General features: G+C 49.6%; 1 protein-coding gene across 3 annotated transcripts in view; it reads left to right on the top strand.

The window, feature by feature from the left end:
• The window catches only part of NCAM1 (neural cell adhesion molecule 1), a 44,374-nt gene extending 23,576 nt beyond the window's left edge, over nt 1-20,798 (top strand). The window contains exons 12-16 of one of the 3 annotated variants that reach the window (XM_083878162.1): nt 6,580-6,704; nt 8,369-8,549; nt 16,607-16,814; nt 17,377-17,493; nt 20,205-20,798. In XM_083878162.1, coding sequence (XP_083734288.1) covers nt 6,580-6,704; nt 8,369-8,549; nt 16,607-16,814; nt 17,377-17,493; nt 20,205-20,319 — 746 coding nt within the window. In that variant the 3' untranslated portion in view covers nt 20,320-20,798. Of the gene's footprint in view, nt 1-6,579; nt 6,705-8,368; nt 8,550-11,126; nt 14,595-16,606; nt 16,815-17,376; nt 17,494-20,204 lie in introns of those variants that run through there. The other 2 variants (XM_083878164.1, XM_083878163.1) reach the window with 2 other exon arrangements.
• The last annotated feature ends 5,332 nt before the right edge of the window (nt 20,799-26,130 follow it).

Genomic DNA, 26,130 nt, shown 5'->3' with positions numbered 1-26,130 from the left:
GCTGTGAGCAGGAGCAGAGCTGTTATTTGTGTGTACACTCCGTTTATGCAAATAGAGCCCACATTGGTATGCTGGGCTGTGCTGCAGCCTGTGAAAATGAGAAATTCAACAGCACAGAAAGGGCACTGGCACGGGGCAGATGCTCCTCCAGCTCTGCATCATTTAATTACTGCTGCTGCTGGGGATGATGTGTGCTCTCCCCTGGCCTCACCTCGGGGGTTCAGTGAGTGAAACCAGCAGCAATTAGGGAATGAGAGCAGCTCTGTGCACCACGGAGGTGGGGATGGAAACCTAATGAGGCTGCAGGGGTCTCTTCCCTGCCTTTTTGGGGTTTGGGCTCGCTGGGATCATGTGGGGGAGATGTCCGTAGGCATGGAGGAGGTTTAGGAATGTCTCTCCTTGATTTAACCCTCTAAGGTTGCTCCAGGAAATGGTTCTGTACCAGTTTTGATGTTTTTTTTGCAGCTCTCTGTTTCACCTTGCAGTGGCTGAGCTCCCTTGAAAAAGGGGACTTTTTTTTCAGGTTGGATGGGGCTTGGAGCAGCCTGGTCTGGTGGAAAGTGCCCCTGCCTGGGACTGGAAAATCTTTATGGTTCCTTCCAACCCAAACCATTTTATTCTATTTATGCTGCTAACTCTGCCTTTGATCTTTACCTGAAGCTCCTCTCCCGAGGAGAGGCAGCCTCTCTTGCCTGGTTTGAAATCTCAGGTTATATTGGGCTTGCTGGAGTTGGGGAGATGTTTGTTCCTGAGCAGAAGACACGGATTTTCCTTGCAGGCAATCCCACAATAACTGTTAAACCTCCCTCCTTCACAGTGCCTGGAGTTCTGTGAGCCTGTGTTTAAAGAGAATGGATTGAGAGCTTGGCTGGAACAAATGGATTTTACATTTTGTGCCATCAGTTTTTTCCCTGGTAATGGTCTGTCCTCAATCTTGTCAGAGACAAGCACCCAAAAGATTAAGGGTTTAATTCTCTATACATCAAATTAACAGAGAACTACCAGAGCCCTGTGGAGGAGCCTCGTTAGGATGAGACAGAGGCACGAGCGTGAGAAATGCGAGTTATGGAGTGATTTGGGACGAGAATTTGGGCTCAGTGCTCTGCTCCAGGCTGGTTTTTCCTCATTCCCTGCCTCTCTCCCTGCACTCCTCCATCTCTCCCAGCAGCTGCTGCCGTCCCTGGCCCCGCTGGTGATGGATCTGTGTCCTGGCAGAGCCCCTCGGTGTCACTGCCCATGGCTCCCACCAACCCCAATCCAGCCAGAGCCCCTGGAGGGAAAACTCTCCTTGGGAATGGGCACCTCAGCAGGATTTTCCTTTTGCAGTTGTTGTTCAGGAGCACGTTTGTGCTGCAGAGGGAGCACACACCACTGTGGGGTGCCAAGGTCTGCCCTTGCTGTGGGCTGGTTTTGACCCTTTCTCCTCCACTGCCTCACAATAACAATATTCCCTTTCTCTTCCCAGCAGTTCTGTGGATTCCTGCAGCACTCCTGGCACACACTCCAATGATTTTTTGTCCCTTTTGTTCCTTGTATGACTAAGCAGTGACGCAGCTGTGCCTAACACAAGGCCATAACTCAGTGCTTGCTGTGGTTTAATATTCTTATTTTCCAGGCGGTTTTACTGTTCCCCCCCCTCCCCGGTGTTCCTGATATATGCTGGCTAATTTAATTTTGCTCCTATTTTTTATTTACTCTGTAATTCTGTTGTTGATTTTTTTTTTCCCTTGCCCATTGTTTACATCAGTTTTCTTAATTTTTTTGTATTTTCCATGTGACCTCCTCCACTTTCCTTTCAACCAAACTCATGTGCGTGCGTATCATGTGAATTTGTCATGTGGCTTGCATGGTGCTGATGATGTCGTCCTCGCTGGTGAACAGAAGGTAAAATACTTTGTTCTGATTGGTTGCCTAGATTTTTGGGGTGAGGATTCCCCTCTTGGATCTCCAAATTCCAAAAAAAAAAAAAAACCACCAAAAAAAACCCAAAAAAACCCAAAAATTCCTTTCCCACCGAGCCTTTTTTGGAGGAGTTGCTCGTCGCTGTCTGCATGGGAGGAACTCGACTTCAGGTCTCTGCGTTGAGCTGTAAAACCCTTGGAGGGAAAACAGGAAACAAAAAATACCCCAAAAAAATCACCTGGTTCAGTCATTTGCTTCTTCATCCTCAGAGTGCAGCAAGGAGCTGTCCTAGGAAGTGGCTAAAAAACCTCTGGGGTGAGCAGCAAAGAGGCCAAAAAATCATTTTGCCTCTCAGGATACCAACCACAGGCTGGAATTTGATGGGAAATCAGGGCTGGATTCTGGCAGCACCCTCTGTCCTGTTGCTTTAGCAGCATTTTGACCCTGTAAAATACACATTTATATAGAGATATGTGCACACATCTACACTGTACATATTCAGTTGTACAGCGTTCAAAGTAGTCCTGAACTCTTTGAAATCTGATGGTTTGAAGTATGTCACAATTTGATTTAAGAAAATAATTTTCTTTTTATTGTGAGTAAAACTTAAGCATAGCTGGAATGAGAGCTGTATTATGAAATACTCTCTCTGTATAAAATGCTGTTATAAAATCCTCTCTCTCTGTAAAGTTCTGCATATAAATCCTATGGAACACCACACCATGAGTTCAGACCTCACACAATTCTCATCAGAGGTGCTGCTGCACTCCTGCTGCCAGAGCCCCTCATCCCTCCCAGGGTGTCTCTGGGAGCCTGGCAGGGCTTAGACCTGAGCTCAGCTCCCAGGAGCTGCTGATCCCCAGCAAACCAAGGAGCAAATGATTGACCCTGGCAGGTGCTGGAGATGGAATCAGCCTCCAGCCGAGTGTGGAGTGGTGAAGAACAATTCCTGCAGCGCTGTGATTTTCACAACTTCACCCTGTGCCCAGTCCCAGTGGGGGGAGGAGGGGAACTCCTGCTTTTCTGCTGCCCCAGCCAAAGGAGGAACTGTGAGAACCAGGGAGGAATTGGCTTTTTTCACTCCAGGAGTTCTGGAATTGCCTTTTTGTCTGGGACCACCCCCCAGGAAAGGATTTAGGCCGGGGTTTGCCAGGAAAACCAAACTAACACCAGTAACCTTCCCACATGAGTGCATGCACAGAAGAGCCCTGTCCCTGTCTCTGCCCTCCCTGCTGGAATTCCAGCAGGATGGGAGACGTGGCTGTCTCGTTTCTGCATGTTCTGTTTGTGTTCTTATTTCTGCTGCTGGTGTTTGCTGCCCTTGTGTGCCCCCTAGCCTGTTCCCTCTCTGGTTTTTGCCCCTGGTGGAGCCTCTCCCTGGTGTCTGTTCCCAGTCCTGTTCACGTGGTGCTCCAAGGCTGCAGAAATCAGCTCTTCCCTCCTTCCTCTGCTGCAGAATCTCCCACTTCTGCTCTCTGAGCACAGGGAGGGTGCAGGACCTTTCCTTGCTGCCAGCTGGGCAAGGATTTAAGCTCAGTTTAAAGTGCTGCTCTTTCATTGTCTCTTCTGCCCACCTCAAGTTGCACCCGCTCCTGGTGCTTGTGGCACCCTCTGAAAAACACAACCAAAACAAGAATTCCTGAATTCCCACAGACCAGTGGCAGGGCAAGGAAGCACTGAATAGAAACCAAAGGGTTGAGAGGACACCAGGAAACATTTCCTGCTTCCCTGCAGCAGCAGATGTTGGTTTAGCAGGGAGTGGGTGAAAAATAAATTGGCCCTGTGATGGCTCAGAGCTCTGCCCTCAGCCCCCCTGCCACCAGCAGGGTTGAGGAAGCCATTCAGGCATTGGCAGCCTGGAGAAAATTCCTTATTTCCTTCATCAGGCCCACCCTGGGTTGGTGTGGAGCCCAGGGGAGGGATGGCTGAGCTCCCCCTGGCAGGCATGGGCTGTCCTGGATTCCCAGCACAGCCAAGGCTGCTGCCACCCTGCAGGATAAACCTGGCTGCTGGGAGGGAAGGCACAGCCCCTCTCCCAGCTAAAGCACCTGCCTGGGGCCTTTTCTGCTTTGCTGAGAGTCCTGGGGGGAATTTTGGGCACAGCTCAGCCTCAATCCCTCGGCATCGTCACTGGGAGCACAAGGTCCTGCATCCCTCCTGCACAGAGAGGATTATAATCAGATATTTGATGGTTAAACAGAGGGACTCCGGGCTCTGTGGAGCTGCTGGCTCTCACCCAGCCCAGCAGCAGCAGCCTGGGGGTTCCTTGAGGGATTCCCCAGTTTGGGAGAGGCTCTGGGCAGGGGGGACAGGCTGATTTCTGCCCCGTGTGAGCAGGAGCTGCCCTGGCATGGAGCACCCCTGATGCTGTTCTGCTTTGCAGCCCCTGTGCATGTCTGAGCATGAGCCCCTTCCCTGAGCTCCTGCTGACCACCTTCTCTCTCCAGCTACTCACATCTTCACTCATTATAGGGTTGCTGATTCTGCTGGACTAAACCTTTCCCACTAAACTTCTTCCTCCTCTGTTTGACACACTAACCCAGTTTTCATTTTACAGCCCTGTGTCAGGATTGCATCCACCTGCTTGAGATAAATGAAATAAATCTGTGTTTCTGGAGAGAAAACTGTGCTCTACCAGGGCTTGCACTGCTCCACCTGTCGGTTTTCAGCATTTTTTGAGTGTTCTTTCCTTTGAAGGGAAACATTTCTCAAAGCAGAAATGGATTTAAACTATTGGGGGAGGAAGGAGTGAATCAGGAGCTAGAAATTAGATAATTCAGAGTGAAGGAAAGGAAGAAAAATTTTGGCAGAGGTAATTTCAGAGGTAATTAATCATGGGAATGGCTGTGTGTGAAGTACAGCAGCATCTCTGACATTTAAAATCAAGAATAAGCATCTTTTCAAATAATGTTCCTATTAGTCTCAGTGCTCAATCACTGGGAAAAAAAATCTCCAGCCCATGTTAGATAAAAGGTCAGATTGTGTCAGTGCAGTGTTCCCTCAGCACTTGGACACCTCTGTGCTCATTCCTGATCATCTCTGAGGCTGGGGGAGTGGGGAGGGACCAAGGAAATGCTGCTCCTGTTGTGTCCATCTGCAGGAACTGAGCCCTGCTGCTGGTGGAGGGCTCAGGGCTGTCCCTGCTGCTCCTGGAGCTGCTTTGGGGCACAGGGGGACACAACCAGCATCTGCCTCTGGCCTCTGGGAGTTACCAGTGACCAGCCAGGACAGTTACTGCAGAGTGAGTCCTGCCCCAGTCAAAACAGGGACTTTGTGGTGGTGTTTGTCTTTTGGGACTGAGGAAAATAATATCATTGCTTGTTTAACTGAGATGTTCAATATGCCCAGGTGAGGAAGATGATTTTCCTGTTTATTTGTGCCTTAAACCACACTTGTGTCACCTTTTCACAGTCAGTGTGCACTGAGACAGCTGTCCCAGGGTGAGATCCACATCCGGAGCCCCCTGGGAGCCTTGCAGGGGGAATAAAGGCAGAGGAAAGGGTTTGGAAAAGCAAAATATAACCTGGAAAAAAGAGGTGTTGCCTCTTTACACCCATCAGAGGAGTTGCTGTGTTGTTAAACACAAATGTGTGTGTCCCACACTCCTGGAGTGGGATTGATTCCCCTCTTGGAACAGTGCAACAAAATGGAATTCGTCTTAAATCACAGTTTCAGCCCAGGTCTTGCAGTTTTTCCATTGGTATTTCACCAAAAAATTGTGCTCATATTCCTTTGAAAGGGAGGAGGGAGGGGAAAAGGCTTCAGATTCATTCTGAAGATGAACTTCAGAGGGGTGGTGGAAGATGAACCTTCCTCTGGCCACTGAAGAATGCCTGTGCTGTCCATGAGGAGCTGGACACAAATCCAGGGGTGTAAATCTGGATTCACACCCTCCGCACTTGGCTTTTCTTAGCAGAGCTGCAGGGTGGGATTGGGATCCTGGCCTGGAGGGATTGAGGGACCAGGCAGGAAAAGCAGTTTGGGAGCTCTGGGTTCAGGGATGGGGTTGTGCCCTGCAGGAGGAAGGGACATTCCCATTTTCTGCTGGTGGCAGGGCTGCACTTTGGGAAATTGCCTTTTTCTCCTAAGAATGGTTATTCCAGAGGAGTGAAGGGTTTCTCTGGAGTTCCACCACTGAGGGGATGTGCTCTGGGTTTCTGTTCAGGTGTTTGCACATTCATTTAAGTGGTCCAGCAGCTCTAAATCCCCTAAATAAATTCAAAGTGCAGACCTGGGTCTGTGTGAGAGGCACAAGGTCCTTCCCAGTGGTGCTCTTTACATCCCATCCCACAGCAGCAGACACAGAGCCCCTCTCCATGTTTGCCAGGTGTTTCACAGCAGCTCTAACAACAAAAGCAGCATTTGGAGCAATGAGGAATTGCTCATTGCTCTGGGATTGTCTTAGTGGAGGAAGGATCTTTTTCACTCTGACTCCATTCCAGCCCAGGCAGAAATGGGAAATTTTGGTGTTTCAAGTGCAAGAAATCCTTGGGTGTGGCAAATATTCACCTTGGACACACGGTGCCCTCTGTGTGTGGGTCAGCTCATACCCTGAGCTGAGGATAAAGATAATAAATACCGATAATAAAGTATTATTCTGATTTTTATGACCACTTTTTCCTTGAGAATGCCTCTTCTTTTCATTCACCAATAACCCTGACTGCCCCGTTGTTGCAGGGGAACCCAGTGCCCCCAAGCTGGAAGGTCACATAGGAGAAGATGGGAACTCCATCAAGGTGAACGTCATCAAGCAGGACGATGGTGGCTCCCCCATCAGACACTACCTGATCAAGTACAAAGCTGTGAGTTTGGGGCTGCTCTGGGCTCTGGGAGGGGCTGGATTTAACAGAGAAATCTCTCACTCAGCTGGTTTGGATTTGATGTGAAGGAGAATTTCAGATTTGACATGAAGGAGCATTTTGGATTTGATGTGAAGGAGAATTTTGGATATGATGTGAAGGAGCACTTTAGCAGGACAGAGGGGTACAGCACTTGCAGCTTTTGTCCTCTGGAAATAGTTTAGTGATGGGGCAGAAGGAGAGGAGGGAGTGAGGGGATTTCTTCTCAGGAAACAGGATTCTGAGCATGGGAGAGGCTGCTTTGGCATCTCAGCCTCTCCACTCATGGTTTCAGTGAATCCCAGAATAACTGGGCTTGGAGGGAGCTCTGGAGATCACTCAGGCCACAGGGAAATGATTGCCTTTTTCTCCTGAAAATGGTTATTCCAGAAGAGTGAAGGGGTTTCTCTGAGTTTCCCTCCAGTATCCACTGGATAACATAAAATTCAAAGGTTTTAAAGAATTTGAAGGTTTTAAAGCTGAAGGCACTCCCTGTCTCTGCCCTGCAGAAGCACAGGGAAGGGGTATGGCCAGGACATGGAAGTTCATTCTACACCACCTCATGTCACTGCCAGGCAAATTTGCACTACTAAAAGCAAGCAAGCAAAACAGCATGAGCATAACATTCAAAGGTTTTAAATGACAGGTTTTAAATGAAGGTTTTAAATGGCGTTTGAAGGTTTTGAGGCTGAAGGCACCCTCTGTCCCTCCCTGTGCCAAAGGGGCACGGCCAGGACGTGGAAGTTTATTCTGTACCACCTCATGTCATTGCCAGGCAAATTTGCTTTACTAAAAGCAAGCAAATCACTAAAACCAAGCAAGCAAAACAGCATGAGCATAACATTCAAAGGTTTTAAATAACAGTAGAAGGTTTTAAATAACATTTGAAGGACTGAAGGCGTCCCCTATTCCTCCCCTGCAGAAGCATGGGAAAGGGGCATGGCCTGGACATGGAAGTTCATTCTACACCACCTCATGTCATTTCCGTAAAAATTTGCACGACTGAAAGCAAGCAGATCACTAAAAGCAGACAAGCAAAACAGCACAAGCATAACCTCCAAAGGTTTTAAATGACATTTGAAGGTTTTGAAGCTGAAGGCATCCCCTGTCCCTCCCTGTGCCAAAGGGGCACGGCCAGGACATGGAAGTTTATTCTGTACCACCTCATGTCATTGCCAGGCAAATTTGCTTTACTAAAAGCAAGCAAATCACTAAAACCAAGCAAGCAAAACAGCATGAGCATAATATTCAAAGGTTTTAAATGATATTCAAAGGTTTTAAATAACATTCAAAGGTTTTAAATGACAGGTTTTAAATGAAGGTTTTAAATGACATTTGAAGGTTTTAAATAACATTCGAGAATTTTAAACAACGTTTGAGGGTTTTAAACAACGTTTGAAGGTTTTAAAGCTGAAGTCACCCCCTGTTGCTGCCCTGCAGAAGCACATGGAGGGGGCATGGCCAGGACATGGAAGTTTATTCTACACCACCTCATGTCATTACCATGAAAATTTCCATTACTAAAAGCAAGCAAGCAAAACAGCATAAGCACAACATTAAATGCCATTTGAAGGTTTTAAATGCCATTTGGAGGTTCAAAGCTGAAGGCCCCTGTCTCCCCCCTGCAGAAGCACTCCTCGGAGTGGAAGCCCGAGATCCGGCTGCCGTCGGGCAGTGACCACGTCATGCTGAAGTCCCTGGACTGGAACGCCGACTACGAGGTCTACGTGGTGGCCGAGAACCAGCAGGGCAAGTCCAAGCCCGCCCACTACTCCTTCCGCACCTCGGCCCAGCCCACGGTGATCCCAGGTACCCTGTGCCGTGCCCCGTCCTGGGTGCTGCTGCCCATTAATGCCCCTAATATGCCCCTAACCCCGGCAGCTCGCTTGCTTCAAGCCCCGTTCTCCCGTGGTTGGTTCCCCTCCCGTGCCCAGCTGAGGGTGGTCCTGGCTGTTGTGCATCCCTGTGGCAGGGATGTGGGAGTGCTCCCCCCTGGCAAATCCCTGCCTGGCTGTTCCCCCAGGGGATGGTGGCTCTTGGTGTGGGGTGGGGAAAGCTTGCTGAGAGCAGGAAATGGGGTTCCTTTCTGGCCCTTCAGATCCGCAGCTTTTCACAAGGCAGATTTCCCTTCCTGCTTGTTTTGTCCGTCTTTGGAGGAATAAAGGCATCAGGAGTTGGCTGAGAAGGCCAACTGAGAGAGTGAAAATCCCTCTCTGAGCATTTTTCCATTCAGATTACCCAATGACAGTCATTTTCAAACAGCAGTGATTCAACTTTGAGGAGGGCGTTAAGAAAAAAATAACTCAAAAGCTTTGGGATGCTGCTGGAAGCTCTTAAGGCAGACTGTCCTTATTAGTGTGCTCAGAAAGTGAGGGATAAGGACAATTTACTGCAAGAACCAAGCAGAACTCTCAGCTGGGAAACTGGAATTGAGCAGTTTGTGGCAAGCTGTTGAAAGGACAGCCAGGATTTCTTTTCCACATGTGGGCATTAAAAAAAAAAAAGGAGGGGAAAAACCCACACAAAGCAGCCAAAAACCTGAGGGTTTTTTTGCTGGAGTAGCTGTAAATTGGGGTTAAAGGCAGGGATGCCGAGTCAAGCCCTCTCTGCACAGCCAGGGTTGGTGCTGCCAACCCATCCTGAAGGGATTTCATTCTGCCTCATATTTTCTGTTAAAACCAGGGAGTTTCCTTCAGTCCTTCCCCAAGAACTGAGTCTCTGCCTGCTCCCTGTGCCCATCCCTGGCTGAAGGGAACAGCTCAGACCCTGAGGCAGTGCTGCAGCTCCCTGGGCTGAGGCAGGTCATGGTGCTGAGCACAGAAATGGGGACTTTGGGCTGGAAAAGTGGGGCTGGCAGTGAGGAGGAGGAGGGAGATGGGCAAAGGAGAGCCTGGGGGTGCTTGACCAGGGACTAGTTCTGGGTGGGAGGACCCTCAGTAACTCATTAAACAACTCACTCACTGTGATGCTCATCTTCAACAGCTCTAACCCTTGCTCTGAGCCTTTGAAACCCATGTAACACATGTAACCTTCTGAAAAGCAGGGAAAGCCCAGTTTGTTCCCAGAGGTGAAACTTCTCTGGCCTCTCTGAAGTTGTTCTTTGCTCAGCTTGGTGTGAAGCACAGGAGGAGCCAGGATCTGAGGGATCTGAGGATCCTGTTGCCCTTGGAAAAGCAGATTTTGGGCGTGCAGGGTTTGTTTGCCCCAGGAGCTGGAATTCAGCTGCTCCTCAGAAAGTGCAGTGTCCTCGTGCAGTGACGTGGTTATTGCTGGGTTTGTGACTCTTCTCTCCTGGGTTTTGTCATTTTGGCCTTCCATTTTGGTGTTCCCTGGTGCCCAGACTGAAACCACTGAGGAAAATGTGTCCAGGGACAGGTTGGTTTTCCCTCTGCTGTGCAGCCCCACGGGTTTTATTGCCAGACTGCAGCAGGGAAGAGGCTCTGTGTGTTCCTTTCCTTTCCTTGTTGTTTCCGTGGCATTTCTGTGTTTTTGTCTCAGAATGAGCTGGGCAGGAGTCAGGGGCAGTGCTGGAACAGGCATTGCTGTGCCTGACAGCAATCACCAGGGGTTCTCTGCAGGGAAATGTGCATTTATTGTGTGGAGTGCTTTGTTCCCCTCACCTGTGCAGAGTGGCTGGAAGGATCAGGGTGTTATTTCCAATAATAATAATAATAATAATAATAATAATAGTCCCACTGGCATTGGAGTGGTTCCCAAGCAGCTGGGAGCCTGAGTGGCAAAGTCAGAGGATTCCTCAGACCTTGGTGCTCCTTCAGGATAATGTGGATTTTTTATCCAGGCTTTGAGGAAGGGCTTGGACAGGCAGGTGGATTCTCTGCTGCACCAAAGCTTTTCTTTGTTTTCCTTTTTTCCCTGTAAAGGCAGCGTTGTGCTCTCCAGCTCCAGACACCATTTCCCTGTCTCTGAGCCCCTTCTGTCCCATCATTTTTAATCTCATTTGCTTGCAAACCCCTCCCTTGGACCCTGCCTTGGACCCTGCTCTGCAGCTTTGGGCTTTGCTGAGCTTCTGCCCCTTTTTGTGGTGAATGTGCTGCTCCTTGAACCCTGAGCCATTTTAATTTACGAGATTAAATAAACCTTGGATTCTTATGTTTTCTGGATTTATGACCTAATTTTTTTTATCTATTTTTCTCTCTCTTTCTCTCTCTCTCTCTCTTTATCTTTTTCTTTCTTTTTTTTTTTTTCTTCCTCTCTTCCTTTCTTTCCCTGCCCGCTCCCTTTTCCCCCCCCAATTCCTTTCCTATGTCTGTCATCCATGGTCACCTTGGATCTCACGGGGAACATCCACGCTTGCCACATGCACCAAATTTGTTTTTAAAACAACCACATTCCCCCCTCCTGGGAACCATTGTCTGGCACCTGCAGCGACCTTGGGAAGTCCATCAACGTCGTCCTCCTTTGTCTCATTGCTTCTCTCTGCAGTGACTCTGCTTTTGCTCTGTTAGAAACTTAAAAAACAAAACAAAACAACAAAAAAAAGAGAGTCAAATAAAGCAATATTTGCTTGGGAAGGCCTGGGTCCCACCAAGGTGTGAAAGGAGATAACTTTGCTTCAGAGGATCGTGTCAGTTCAGAGGAAAAAAAAAAACGAAAGAAAGAAACAGAACACTTTAAAAAATGTTTAATTTGAAAGAGTTGGTATTTTGTAACAAGGAAAAAAAGGTTTAAGCCAAGGGTTTTTTTGCTCTTTAACATTTTTTTGTTACTTGTGATGAATTTGCCCTTTTAAATGGATGTAAAGAAAGATTTTTTTTGTTGTTGTTTGCTTGCTGTTTTCATCAAAGGAAGGCGCAATGTTGAAAGCCTTTAAGATCCTGCTTTTGACTGATTTCTCTGCACATCTGGTGCTGATCTTGTGCAAAAGGAGGCCCCTTCCACAAATCCAACCCCACAGACTGTAAAAAGAAAGAGAAGATTTGTCAGAGACCATCCTGCTGATTGCCCAGATGTCTCTGGGGGGCTTTTTGCATGTGGATTCAGATGCCTGGAAAGTTTTTCCTGCCCTGCTGCTCTGGCCATAAACATCAGCTGGGATCACACTGGGGGCTCTGCTGCTTGTCCTTGTCCCTCCCTGGTGTGCAGATTCCTCCTGGAGCTGGGCACACACAGCCCATGGACACACGGATTTCCAGTGCTTCTCTAACACTCCCTGGATTTCCACTGCTGTGGTGTCACAGGGAGACCCCTGGCCTTGCTGTTCTAACAGGAAATCTTAGCTTGGATGCAGTTACCTGAGCAGCAGAGTTATTATTACTGATCCTTAGTAACACTCCTGGTTAACTGTGCGTGTGACAGGATTAATCCATGCTCTAAACTGGGCCAGTAGAACCATCTCTGTTAGCAAATCCTGGGAATTCCCTCCAAGTCAGATGATTTTTGCTTTGTTTCTTAAAAAAACAAAAAAAACAGATATCCCCACCCCCCAAAAAAACCAACAAGAAATCCTCAAAAAAAGATTTCACAAAAAACCTGACATAACAACCCCAATGAATGCTTTAGGATGGGAAATTCATTTCAATAGGAAATCCATTGAGATAGGAGATCCTTTAGGATGGGAAATCCATTTCGATAGGAAATCCATTGAGATCGGAGATCATTGGGATAGGAAATCCATTGGGATGGGAGATCCATTGGGATAGGAAATCCACTGTGATGGGAAATCCATCCTCTCTGATGCTCTCCTAAAATCAGGAAATTTTAAAATCCTTGAATTGTCTGTCCAGAATGTCTCAAACCCTCCCAGCTGGGCTGGGTTCATCTTCCTGACAAAATCCTCACAGGAACAAACAAAATCCTGCCCCTGCTCATGTCTGACTCTGCCTTTTCTGCTCTGCTGTGTTTGCTCAGACCTCGTTCTTTATGACTTGTGACTTTTCTGTCTGGATTGTAAATGAAGACTTGGGGCAGGTGTCACACACAAAAGCCTGTGGATTTCTCTCTTTTTTTAACAAACTCCCCTCACTTGCAGTGTTGTAGACACTTTGTTAGAGCTTTGGAGTTTGCTGAAGTGCAGCAAAAATAATCCTGATACTAAAAACTGGTGTGGTTTCCCCTCTAACTGGATTAATTGAGTTGGTTGTAGATCTGGGCTCAGCTTTTCTTGGGTTTCCCCTGATCCACAGAAGGGAGGCCACTTCCTGAGGCTGAGAGGTTTCTCACCAAAATCACAGTAATTAGAATTATCTCCAGAACTTGGTGTGGTGTGGAGAGAGAGCAGCACCTGTGGAGGGGCTTCTGTCCCAGGAGGGGCTTTAGGGGAGGAGGGGATTCTCTGTGGCAGAGCCCTGGCAGGAGCTGAGACATCATTAATGTGGCTGAAATTAATCCCAAACTCAACAGCAATCAGGAGCCCAGCCAGCCTGGAATATAGACAGCTTTCTGCTGCCTTCTGCTTGTTAAAATCAGGAGCAGAACTGGGTTTTTAGCACGGATTTGTGCAGGTTTGTAACACTCCAGAGATCTGTCAGACCCTTGAGGTCTCGTGTTCAAGGTCCCAGGCCTCAATGTGAGTAAAGTAAAATTCAAATGGAGTTTTTAGAACAGCCAGCTCAGAGAGGAGGCAGAGATGCAGATCTGGAAGCAGAAGTTGCTTAAGCACTGGGATTTTCATGGCACTCTGCAGCTCCCAGAGCCTTGCAGGATCCCCACAGTTTGTTCAGGAGTTGTTTGTCAGGGCATTGTTTGGCTGTTTCCATGGGCACGGAGCTTTGGGAATGTCCTGCTCCACCAGGAGCAGCTGCAGGTGTCTGCACCTCCAGGGTTCTGGGGGGTAAAAAGAAGATTTTATCTCTAAAAGGTTTTAAAAACAACTTCTCTTGACTCTTGGAGCTGCTGGAGGGGAGTGGGCACTTGGGGCAGGGGTGTGATTTCCTCCAGAAAAGAGGATTTTGGTGTCACTCTGTTCAGCCTGGAGAGGAGAAGCTTTGGGGTGACCTCACTGCCCCTTGCAGGACCTGGAGGAGCTGGCAGGAGAAGTGGAGAGGGATTATTTCCAAGGGATGGAGGCACAAGAGAGGGGGAATGGCTTCAAACTGCCCGAGTGCAGGGTCAGGTGGGATCTTGGGGAGGAATTCTTCCTTGTGAAGGTGGGGAGGGCCTGGGATGGAATTCCCAGAGCAGCCCCTGGATCCCTGGAAGTGTCCAAGGTCGGGCTGGAGCAGCCTGGGACAGTGGGAGGTGTCCCTGGACATGGCAGGGAGTGGATGGATGGGATTTAAGGTCCCTTCCAGACCATTCTGGGGTTTTATGATCCCCTGACATTCCCGGGTCAGTCACAGGGGAGCAGCAGAGCACTGAGGTCCCAATCCCGCAGGAATTCCTGCATTTGTGGGGAATCCCCAGTGCCCTGCCCCAGGCACAGCTCCCAGGGCTCATCCCCAGGTGCTGAAATGTGGGTTTGTATCACTGGCACAGAAGGGTCCTTGTCCCCACGGGGAGCTGGGCAGTGTCTGAGGGAGCAGCTCTGTGAAAACCTCCTGCAAAGGGAATTTCTGCCTGTGTGCAGGTGGAGTATCCCCTGAGAACTCAGAGCTGTTCTCCTGGGTCACAGAATGGATTTTTTATTTGTTTTGTCCCTTCTTCTCTCTTTTGCCAAATCCTCTAGGACCTTTGAAATGCCTGGAGTCCCACCTGCTTCTCTCCATCCCTTTTTTGTCTCTCTGCCTGTGCCTGGACATTTTCTAGCTGAGACCCCTCTAGGAAGACAGAGCTGAGCTCTCTCTGACAGGGCAGTTTTTTGTACAGAAACTAAAACTGCTGGGTGATTTTACTGTGCACTGTGAAACGAGGGGGATTCCAAAAGCCGCTCTTGCAGGAAGCTCATTTTCCATTGGAAAAACATATAATTTGTAATTAATAAATTCTTCACTTCTTTAGAATTAAGGACTCCAGAAGTTCTTTAATGGTTTGTGTTTTCCTTATTTAACTGGTGGAAATGTTATTCCTCTTAGTCCCGAGAATGGCAGAAGGGGATTAATGGAAGGGTTGGATGTGGATCAGGTCAGAAGTGCCCAGCACCAATTTATTACGTTTATTTCATACACACAGTGTGAGCAGCTGCTCCACAGCCCATTTATTTATACATTTATCTTGTACACAGAGTTGTTTCAAGCCCCAGCAAACCCTTCAGGGATGTCTAAATATTAGTTTCATTAAATACAACATAAATCCAGCTACAGGGTGGAGGGAATGGTTCTTTAAAGTATTTGAAGAGCAATTTAATTTAATCAGATGGGACAGTCTGTGAAAAGAGCAATCTCCACTATGATTCCTGCATTTTATAGGAACAGCAAAATTCCTTTAAAAGGGAAAAGAAAGGCAGCACCAAGAGCCTCCAAAGTTCATGGGGTCGTGGAGGATTTTTGTATTATATGTCCTTCCTGCCAGTCCCTGGAAGGTTTGGAATATCAATTCATGCCATGAATTAGGATTGATGAAACCTCAACTAATGGAGGAGGTTTGAAAGTTCCTGAAAATTGCAGCCTAGAAACCCGAATTGCAGGCAATTACCTTGGCCCAGTTTATTGTGTGAGGTGTGAAATCCCAGAATAGCACAAAAAACAGGGACATTCCTCTGCAGGCTTGCCCTGGTTCTCCCCCCTCCATCCTCCTCCTCCCAGGGCAGGGGAGGGCAGGGAGGGGAGGTTAGACCCTGCTCAGGGCTCTCCCTGGGGGTTTTGGGGGGAGCAGAGGGGTCTGTGCCTGTCAGAGCAGGAATGTGGGGGGGTGGCAGCTCCTGGAAAAGCTGGGATGGGGGAGAGGAGGCAAAGAGCAGCGCTCTGGTGTGAGGGGAGTTTTCCAGAAGGGGAGGATCCCAGCTCTGGAGGCACCCAGGGCAGGGTGATGCTGATGCTGCCTGGGGTGCTCCTCTGGGCTGTGGATGGGAGGGGTGACACAGCTCCAGGAGCTGGGCAGGGGCACCTTAGTGATTGAATCATCCACACAAGGACCCTGAGCACATCAAAAGAGGGAAAATCTGTGCCCTCCTCACCCCTGCAGGCATCAGAGGGTGATGATCAGGTCATTGTGCAATTTCCTGGCAGGGACTGGGCTGTGGGACAATGTTCTGCTGCCCAGGGGCTGGATTTGTGATCCCAGCATCAGGCAGGTGCCTCACTGTGGCTTTCCTGTCCTTTTCCTGCTGGAATCTGCGTTCCTTGATCCATCTGGGGGTCACAAAATGCAGCACCACCTCTCTGCCTCCTGTCCTTGAACAAACAGATGTGTGGCAGAGGGTGTGGCTCTGCCGGGAGCCCTGGGAAGGCTCTTCTCACCTGTGCAGGTCACCATCAGTGGGGCTGGGGGGATAAAGGGGCTCTGCTGGGGGGTTCTGCAAGGGTTTGGGGCTCCAGGGGCTGGGATGGTGAGAGGCTGGGGGACCATGAGCACCTTCTGGAGGGGTTTAACTCAGTTTCACCCCCTTGGGCTCGTCAGCTCTGAGCATCACCCAGTGATTTCTATCCCACCAGGAAAAATCATGCTGCAGAGCCTGGGCTTTGCTTCCTCTGCTCCTTGGGCCAGGCCTGGGCAGTGCCAGAGCCACTCTGGACCTTCCTCTTGAGGAGGAGGAAGAGGTGGAGGGAAGCAGGAGCCCCGCTGGGTGTGTGCACAGCAGGAGGAGATTCTGCTGTCTGCTCACCAGCTTTATCCCAGCAGGGATGGGAAAAGCCCCATCAGGTCCATCCTTTCAGGCAGGTTGTCTGTAGGATAAAGCACTGGTGGTTGTACAGGGCTGACACAGAGGGTGGGCTTCCTAAAAAGGCAACTGAAGCACAGCCAAACCTAGCCCTAAATGCCCAAACTTTAACCCGAACACCTTCTCTTCTTCTCTCCCTTGGTCTCTGAAGCCAGCACTAGCCCTACCTCAGGCCTGGGCACTGCTGCCATCATTGGCATCCTCGTGGTGGTCTTCGTGGCTCTGCTGGTGGCCGTGGATGTCACCTGCTACTTCCTGAACAAGTGTGGGCTGCTCATGTGCATTGCTGTCAACCTGTGCGGGAAATCCGGCCCGGGTGCCAAGGGCAAGGACATGGAGGAGGGCAAGGCGGCCTTCTCGTGAGTACTGCCCCCAAATCCCCCCCTGGGCCCCCCTCAGGGGACAGGAGCTGCCTCAGGGCCTGGGGGACCCTCATCTGTCTGGGGGCTGGGGTTTTGTTGGTGCTCACAGGAAGGTGTTTTGGGAGTTGTTCTTCTGGTGGGTTTGTCTTGTTCTTGTTTGTGGCCTTCGAATAGGTGATGCCAGTGATGGATATCCCAGTACTGGACATCCCAGTCCTGGATACCCCAGTGCTGGACACCCCAGTGCTGGACTTCCCAGTGCTGGACATCAAGTCATCCCACTAGTGGACATCCCAGTGATCCCACTGTTGATCATCCCAGTGCTGGACACCCCAATCATCCCAGTGCTGGACATCCCAGTGCTGGACACCCCAGTAATCCCAGTTCTGGACCCCCCAGTGCTGGACATCACCCGGAGCTCTGGGCAGTGCCTGGAAGGAGCAGTGACCCCAAGGCACACTCTTCACCCCGGAGCTGTGTCTCCTCGTGTGTGTGTCACCATTTGCAGGCTGTCTTTGCAGGAGGAGCCATCCCTGCCCATGCCATTCCCTCATTACAGGAAGGATGAGTCCAAGGAGCCCATCGTGGAGGTGCGGACGGAGGAGGAGAGGACCCCCAACCACGATGGGGGGAAGCACACGGAGCCCAACGAGACCACCCCGCTGACAGAGCCAGAGTATGTGGCCTTAGGCAGCCCTAGCACAGGGTCACTGCATTGCCCTCAGCTGCCCTAATCCCTCAGGAACACGAGTTAGGGCAGGAAGAGAGGAAGAAAGGTAAAATCTGCACGTGCCAGTGAGGAAGCGCCTCCTCTCAAGCTTCAGTGGTTGCTGTTTCCAGCCCTGGAAGGGAAAGGGGAAGGAAGCAGTGTTTCCTGAAAGGCTCTTCCAGTCTGTCCAGTGTGGAGATGCAGCACTGTCCAGGGTCACTGCAAAGGATGCAGAGCAGAACCAGCCCCAGCTGGCAGCGAACCCTGTCCCAGCAGTGCTGGGTGGGAGCCTGAACCCGTGGGGAGGGATCCTCCCCCAGAGCTGGGCCCTGGATGTGGAGTCCCAGCAAGGCTGAGCATTCTGAGAGAGAACTAAGAGCTCTGTGGGCGTGAGGCTGCCTTCCTGTGCATGTGAGAAAAGGGATTTAGGTTTGGTGGGGCTGTGCAGGCCTGCAGACAAACCTGCAGCAGCAGGACAGGACAGGACAGGACAGGACAGGAGAGGGTGAGGGGCTGGACCCAGGGTCCCACACTGGGACTGTTGTGTTGGTGGCAGTGGCACGGGGCTGCAGGCTCAGGGAGGTGGCAGAGAGCTGCCTGGAGAGGTCAGGACCCAGAGGCTGAGAGTTTTAGGTGAGAAGAGTCTCTGCAAGCTGACAGGATCCCATTTGCCTCAGCCCAAACACTGCATGTGAACGGGCCATTCCTGCAGGTCATGTCCTCTTGGCTTTTTTTCCTCTTCCTGATGATCCTCAGCCATCCCAGCCTCTCTCCCTTTGCATGTCTGACCTCTGCAATCTCTGCTCCTCAGTCCCTCTCCACGTCCCGTGTGTGTGCTGTCCTCACTCTCCCTCTCTGCCCTCTCCCTGCTGTCGTTTCGGGCCTTCATTGTCTCTCTCTCTTTCTCTCTCTCTCTCTCTCTCTCTCTCTCTCGTCCCCGTGTCCCCCTCGCAGGCACCCCGCCGACACTGCGGCCACCGTGGAGGACATGCTGCCTTCTGTCACCACGGGCACCACTAACTCTGACACTATCACTGAGACCTTTGCCACTGCCCAGAACAGCCCCACCAGTGAGACCACCACGCTGACCTCCAGCATTGCCCCGCCGGCCGTGGCCGCTCCCGACGCCAACACCGCGGGCCCTGGCCAGGCCACCCCGGCCAAGGGCACGGCCACCGCCCCGGTGTCGTCGCCACCGCCCTCCTCCACCCCCAAAGTGGCCCCTCTTGTTGATCTCAGCGATACCCCCAGCTCTGCTCCAGCCGCCAATAATTTATCTTCAAGTGTCCCGCCGGGGCAGGCTGTGCTCAGCCCCAGCACCACCGCGGCCGACGCCGCCAAAGCCGGGAACAAGGCAGCCGCCCCCAGCCCTGCCAACCTCACCAGCCCTGCAGCTCCCTCAGAGCCCAAGCAGGAGGTGGCCAAGAGCCCCGAGAAGGAGCCCGTGCAGCCCAGCACGGTGAAGAGCCCAGCAGAGATCCCCAAGAACCCGAGCAACGCGAAGAGCGAGGCTGCCTCGGGCAGCGCTGCCAACCCCTCACAGAACGAGGACTTTAAAATGGACGAAGGGAACTTCAAGCCACCAGACATTGACCTTGCAAAGGATGTTTTTGCAGCTCTTGGCACTGCTTCTCCTCCTGCTGCCAGTGGGGCTGGCGGGCAAGCCCCCGAGCCTGCTGCTGCCGCTGCAGACGGCTCTGCCCCCGCAAAGACCGAGTACGGCCACCTTTACTCTTGTGTTGGTTGTGTGCTGTGTCCCTGTGCCCTGGTGCTCGTGCTGTGTCCTCTGTTGGGTGTTCTCTTGACTAATCTCACCATTTCCTTTAGCCAGCTAATTCACCTGAGAGCCCAGGGGGCTCGGCTTGGAAGGTGGCAGGAGGAGAGCAGGAGCAGGCTGTGCCAGGGAGGCAGAGGAAGGGGAATTTAGCAGGAATGTTTTTGTTGTTCAGGCTTTTGGGCAGCTTTTTCTGTCTTAGGTTGTTCTTTCATCAAGAAGAGCAGGAATAGTCCAGTTTGGTGTGCAGAGAGCTGAGGTTCTGCAGGTCAGGAGTCACTGAGGGCCAGGCTGGGCAGCCAACAGTGCTTCGTGCAGGGTGACAACATTGGAACCTCTGGAGTTGTCCCCAAGCTGGGGCAGTGTGAGCCTGGCTGAGAGAAAGGGGAGCACCCTGAGTTGGGCAGGAGAGAGAAAACAGCACCTGTGGGAGGGTCCCAGCTGTGCTGCAGATGTTGGACTCTGGCTGGGCTGGCAGTTGTCACCTCCCTCGTGCTTGTGAAAATGTCTGTGACACAATTCTTGTCCTCCGTGTTCCCCTTTCTCCAGCATCCTGGGGATTTCAGGACTGGCTTCCTGTAGGGACACAAAGAATGGCATTGCTGCTCACTTATCAGGGAGTTTAGATGCTAAAGCCAAATCCTTGTGCAGCTGTGTGAAGTTTCTGAGCCCTGAGCCAACCCAGGGCAGGAAAAACCAAAAAAAAAAAAAAAGCTTAATCTAGAACTAAAAGAACCAGGATGGGGGAGCTGAGTTCGGTTTCCCTTATTCCTGCATGAGGAAATGCAGGTTTTGCTCTCCCAAAGCCATTTGTTCCCAGACAAACACTGTGTCCCCGTGGCTAGCTCAGCCCAGCCCGTGTTTCTGTGCTTCTAAAGTGTGTCCTTGTGGTGCTTCTCCCCAGGAAAATGCCCGCAGAGGACAAAGGCGCTGTGCAGGACAGGAAGAGCCCGCCGGCAGAAGTGAAGACGGTGCCCAACGAAGCCACACAAACAAACGAGAACGAGAGCAAAGCATGATCAGCACCGGCAGAGGGGACGGCAGAAACCTTCACCTGAGCATTGAAATCACAACCCACACACCCATCTCATTCCTCTAGTGTCTGTTGCCTTTTTTTAAAAAAGAAAAACAAACCAACCAACCAGAAAAATGCATAAATGGGGGGAGGGAGGGAATGTCTCTTTTTTTTCCTTTTCTTTTTTTTCTCTTCTCTTTTTTGGGTTTTGTTTTTTGTTTTTTGTTTTCAGTTTTGATTTCTGTTTTTTGGTTTCTTTGAGATTTCTAGACAGGTTCTATTTGTTGTGCACTTGCTTTTAAAAAGTAAAACACGTTAAGAACAGGGTTAAACCCATCACCAAACCAGGGCTCAGCTGGCCCTCTGTGTATTCAGACAAGCAGACATTGCAATGCTGGTTGCAATGTGGTTGGGAAGCTCAAAATCAAGTAGTCCTAGACATTAAAAAAAAAAACACAAAAAAAAGACAAAAAAAAAAGAAAAGAGACCCTGTTGTTTCCTTTGTTAGTATAGCAGAGATAACCACTGTGCTGCTGGGCACAGCTGGTGCTTAAAGAACAAAGTCCACAATTTATTTTTATACTTTTCAGTCGAGTTTGAAATATGTAAAGCCTCATAAATAAGTTATAATTTCTGTTCACCTTGTATCTGGTCAGTATGCAAAGTGTCTCGAGCTCTTTGTGACTGAATCCTGCTCGCCACGTTAGACCTTTATTTGGGGTTTATTATTATCTGTTTTTTAGGAAGAATGCCAAAATTGCAGCTTCGGGGGATGTATTTCAATTTGCAGTATTCAGACTCTACATTTCTTTTTCAATTTTACATTCAATTTTTTTTTCTTTTTTTTTGTTTGCCAACTTTGGTTCTTTCCAGTGTTTACAATTGACAGATAATTTTTTAAACTTTTGTTGTGTTGAAATGGATGTGTAAAATAGCTGCCTTTTTTTTTTTCCTTTTTTTTTTTATTTTTTTCTTCTTTTTTTTTTTTTGGTTTTTCAGTCAATCCAGTCCTGTAGACACTAGGGTAGCAGCATGCTTGCTTTGCAAAGGGAGACATTTTCAACCATGGATGTTTACAGTAGTCGTTTCCCCTTTTCTCTTTTCTTAATTATTGTTATTATTATTATTATTGTTATTATTATTATTATTATTTCTTACTGGAGTAAGAAGAAAAGCGATGCTGGGGTTGGGTTTGGGGTTTTTTTTTGGGGTGGGTGGGGGGTGTTCAAACCACTTGGCCACCAGTCAAGGGCTTTATCCAGCAATCCCCAAATCTGCTTGGGCTGAGGGAATTGCTGGGGAAAATCCTTCTGTGCTTAAATTTAGTTTGAAGTCCCTCGCTGGACCTGGGCCTGACTGCATAAGAGAAATATCATCTCTGCTTTTTAGGACATTCTCCCCTTTCCTTCACGGAACCCTCCCGGAGCTCTGAGGAGCACAAGGGAGTTTGGACAGTTTGGGCTGGTCTGGGCTCAGGTGTGTGACCAAATCCATCCCTCCTGATCATGGCAGAAAATTCCACTCGCAGAAAAATACCAGTTTCAGAAAATCCCAATTTCAGCAAATTCCAGTTTTGGGAAATACCAATTTCGGAAAATATCAATCACAGAAAATCCCAATTGCAGTAAATACCGATTTCAGAAAGTACCTGAAATTTCAGTAAACGCCAGTTTCAGAAAATACCAGTTTCAGAAAATACCAGTTTCAGTAAACACCAGTTTCAGAAAACACCAATTTCAGTAAATTCCAATTTCAGTAAATACCATGTCCTCTGACCCTAAAAAATAAAAAGAAAAAAACCCCAAAAGTAAAGAGGTTTTTTCCCTAAAGAAAAAAATCCAGCCCCTTCCTGCAGGTCCAGCCCCACCAGCTGGTCCTGGCGGTCCCTCCCTTGGGACCCTCCTGGTCCATCCCATCCCCTGGTGTGTGCTGAGTCTGTGCTCTGCAGGACCCAACCCCTGGAATTCCATTCCTGGGCATCCTGCAGGGCTGGGGAAGGGCTAATTAATGGGATTTATCATCAGGAGTCATAGAGCAATACTGAGATTTGGGGTTGGAGAGCTGATTAATGGGATTTATCATCAGAAATCATAGAGCAATACTGAAATTTGGGGTTGGAGAGCTGATTAATGGGATTTATTACCAGGAATCATGGGGCAACACTGAGATTTGGGGTTGGAGAGCTGATTAATGGGATTTATTATCAGGAATCGTGGAGCAACACTGAGATTTGGGGTGAAAAGGAGCTTTGAGCAGAAAGAAGGCAGAGGAGTGTAGGGAGAGACCAGCCCATTGTATAGAGATGTTCCTCCTGTTGGGGTTTTGGGTATTATTTCCTTTTTTTTATTTTAATTTTATTTTATTTTCCCTTTTAATTTCTTTTTTTTTTTTAAATTCTACTTTAGATCTGCAAGCTTGTGCACTGTGGGTGCGTGACTATTTTAGTGTGAACCGTGTTTTTTGTCATAGTATTGAAATAATAAAAGCTTCAACATAGTTTGGATGTGGAAGGTGTAGCGCTAGTTCAGATTTGAGAAACAAAACAGGAAAAAAGATAAATATTCAGGAATTAAAATAATTTAAAAATAATAATAATAATAAATAAATTAAAGAAAAAAAAAAGAGAAAGAGAACAACTCTTACAAAGAGCAGAAGCCTTTAAATGAGAAAAGCAACCCGAGCTGAGTGTGGCGTTCCCAGAAGGATGAGCGGGGTGTGGAGGCTGTGTCCGTGTGTTCCTTGGGAATATGCAGTCTGTTCCAGTGGCATCACACCATTCCCAGCTGTGAGAAACAATGGTCTTGTCATTTGCTAACTGTGGGGTTTTCTTGCATTTTGTTTTCCTCAGCTCCTGGGGCTCGGGGGGAGGGCTGGAGGTGTGGGCTGAGGCTCCCCTGCCCGTCCTGGCTGGATTTTGGCAGGACTGGGGCCTCATTCCCGAGCCTGGTGCCAAAGGCAGCCCTTGCATGATCTGTCACAGCAGTGTCCCTGAGCTCTGGGCACCTTGGACTCAGGATCCCAAGGATTCCTTTCTTTTCCCCAAGGAAATGAATCCCTAAAAGGCAGCTGGGCAGCAGCGGTGCCTCCATCCCTGTGGATGTCCCTTTGTCCCTCTTCGTGCCCAATTCTGGCTGGCTCTGTCACCTGTGTGTGCTGTAACCCCCAAAGCTGAGCAGCTGGTAGGAAACACACCAACATTCCCAAAAATCTGACAGGGACCTCCACCAGCACCTGCCAGGTGGGAATGGGGGGAGCTGCCCCACCTGGATTGGTGTTTTTGTCCCAAGAGGTGATGAGCTCAGAGCCCAGCCCAGCACCCAGTGACAGTCTGGGGGTGACTCTGGCTGGGCTTTAGGGTCCCTTCTGTCCCACAGCTCTGGTTTGGGGTGGATGGAGGCAGGAGGGAACCCTGGGCCGTGTCCAGCAGCTCCTCCCCTCCTCACCTGTGGTGGGTTTACATCACCCTTAACAGCAAATCCATATTTCATTTCCAAGTACGCCCTTCCCAGGCAGCTGCAGCCTCAGGGCTTTGACCTGTCCCCTCGAGGGGAGGGGACCAGCCTGAGGCTGGTGGCACTGCCTTGGCTGTTCTGGGGTTGGTGACAGTGCCTTGGCTGCTCCGGGGTTGGTGGCACTGCCGTGTCCATCCCTGGGACTGGTGGCACTGCTGTGGCTGTTCCATGTGGCCATCCCTGGGGTCAGTGGCACTGCTGTGGCTGTTCCATGTGTCTGTCCCTGAGGCTGGTGGCACTGCCATGGCTCTCCCAGAGCTAGTGGCACTGCCGTGGCTGTCCCTTGTGTCTGTCCCTGGGGTTGGTGGCACTGCTGTGGCTGTTCCATGTGTCCATCCCTGGGGTCAGTGGCACTGCTGTGGCTGTTCCACGTGTCCATCCCTGGGGTTGGTGGCACTGTCGTGGCTCCCCCAGGCCCGTGGCAGTGCCATGCCCACCCCGTGCCTGTCCCCAGTGTCACAGGAGCTGCCATCTCGTGCTGCACCATTCGTACAGGTGACAATAGTGCATCCCGCCCGTCGGCTTCCAGAGTGGCGTTTTCTCCTCACACTTTTCTATGGAGCCTTCAAACCCCACATTTTTCACCACCAGGCTGTTTTGATAGTTGTTCTCAGCCCCTCCATGGCCATCCTTCCCCAGCATTCCCTACTTTTGGGGGCCTTCTATCTTGTTAAAAAAAGAAAAAAACAAAAAATCTTTTTACCGAGTGAAACATCGACTCCACCTTTATCCCCATTCTCACTGGTGTAAATACTGATACTAACTGAGGATTTTGACTTTGCATTCTGTCAGAATACTGTGTTCAAATAAAAACTACAAAAAAAAGAAAAAAAAAAAAAAAGCTGATGCCTGCAGTCTGCCCTTCTTTAGGTGCTCTGCCAACACCTGGTCCTGCTGCCTCACCTCAACTAAGTGGCACTAAAAGCACTTTAAAGTTTATTTCTTTGTCCCTCTACATTTATTTACTCGTTTCCAGGAGATAACAAACACAAAAATGCAGTTTCATGGCCACTGTGAAGGTTTTCCCCCACCCAAAAAGGCACTTTTCTGTTGTCTGGCTGTGGAAAGTGTGACTGGAGTGTTGGGTATAAGAGGTCACCTCTGCCCAGCCTGAATTGGGTGCCTGAACTTAATGAGGTTTGAATTAATTGATTCAATTAATTCATTTTAAAGTCTTGATCTTTTTTCTAAACTCTAGCTAAAAATTGACCCAATTGCCCCAACTTTTTTTTACTCATGGGATTAGGGGGAGGGGAGGGTTGCCTGACCTTCACAAATTCTGGCAAAATAGAAATGATTTTCACACAGAGGTTTCCGTTTAGCTGAAAAAAAGAGCTTTTAAAGTCACTCCCCGACCATTTGATGTAAAAAACACCAACTGCTTTCAAGTGGGGATGCACCAACTGGCCCAAGTCCCTGGTTGGGGTGGCAGGGGAGGCTCTGGGGTTGCCCTTTCAGAGATCCCTCAATGCCCCATCCCTGTGCCAGCTGGATGGAACCTGTGCCCTGCCTTTGCCTGCTGCGCCCTTTGAACCTGGAGGAGCTCAGGGCTTCCTCCCTCTCCTCCCAGAGAAGTGAAAAGGGATTTTCTGCCCCTGGAGCCGGGGCTGTGCTCAGTGGCAAAGCCGCTGACAGATCCTTTATTAGACCTTTATGTTTCTCCAGCCGTTTTCTCAACCCTAGGACCTTTTAATTTCCATTTAATTTTTATTTTTCCCTCGTCTCTCCCTCTGTTAAGGCCATGGCACCCGGCTGGCAGTGTCACCCTGGCTGAGTGTGGCTCCTTTTCCCCCCAGGCTGAATTTGGGGTAAGTCTGAGCAGGGCTGGGGGGCTGGAGGGAGGTGGAGGGAGATTTTTTGTGCTGCCTCTTTCTCTCATCCCTTCTAGAAATCATAATTATCTGGCCTTTTATCAGATATATGAATATCGTGTATGACCTTCAGAGCATCATTTTTAATATTCAGAGACTAAAGGTGCCTCTCCCCTCTGCACGTTTGCTGCCCCGTGTGCCTTTATTCCCCAGGCTTTGTGGGATAACAAATAATCCCCAAATTCCTGAGCACCCCACTGCCCCAGCTGTGGCCTCGTGGGTGTTTTTAATTGGACACTGGGCTGGGAACAGCTTCATCAGAGGGAAAAAAACCCAAAACCCCTTTGGGATGGAGGGTGGTGCGGGCAGAGCTGGTGGAAGGGAAGGGAATTGTTTGGGTTTGCTGCATGACGGGGGGGGGGGAAGAGAAATCCCGGCTGTTCCTACAGCCAAGGGGGTGGAAGGGATGGATGGGGGATTCTGGAAGGGATG

The sequence above is a fragment of the Zosterops lateralis genome (assembly GCF_965231275.1).
Source record: "Zosterops lateralis genome assembly, chromosome: 25".
In the NCBI taxonomy this organism is placed as follows: domain Eukaryota; kingdom Metazoa; phylum Chordata; class Aves; order Passeriformes; family Zosteropidae; genus Zosterops; species Zosterops lateralis.
This window is presented reverse-complemented; position numbering and strand designations above follow the sequence as displayed.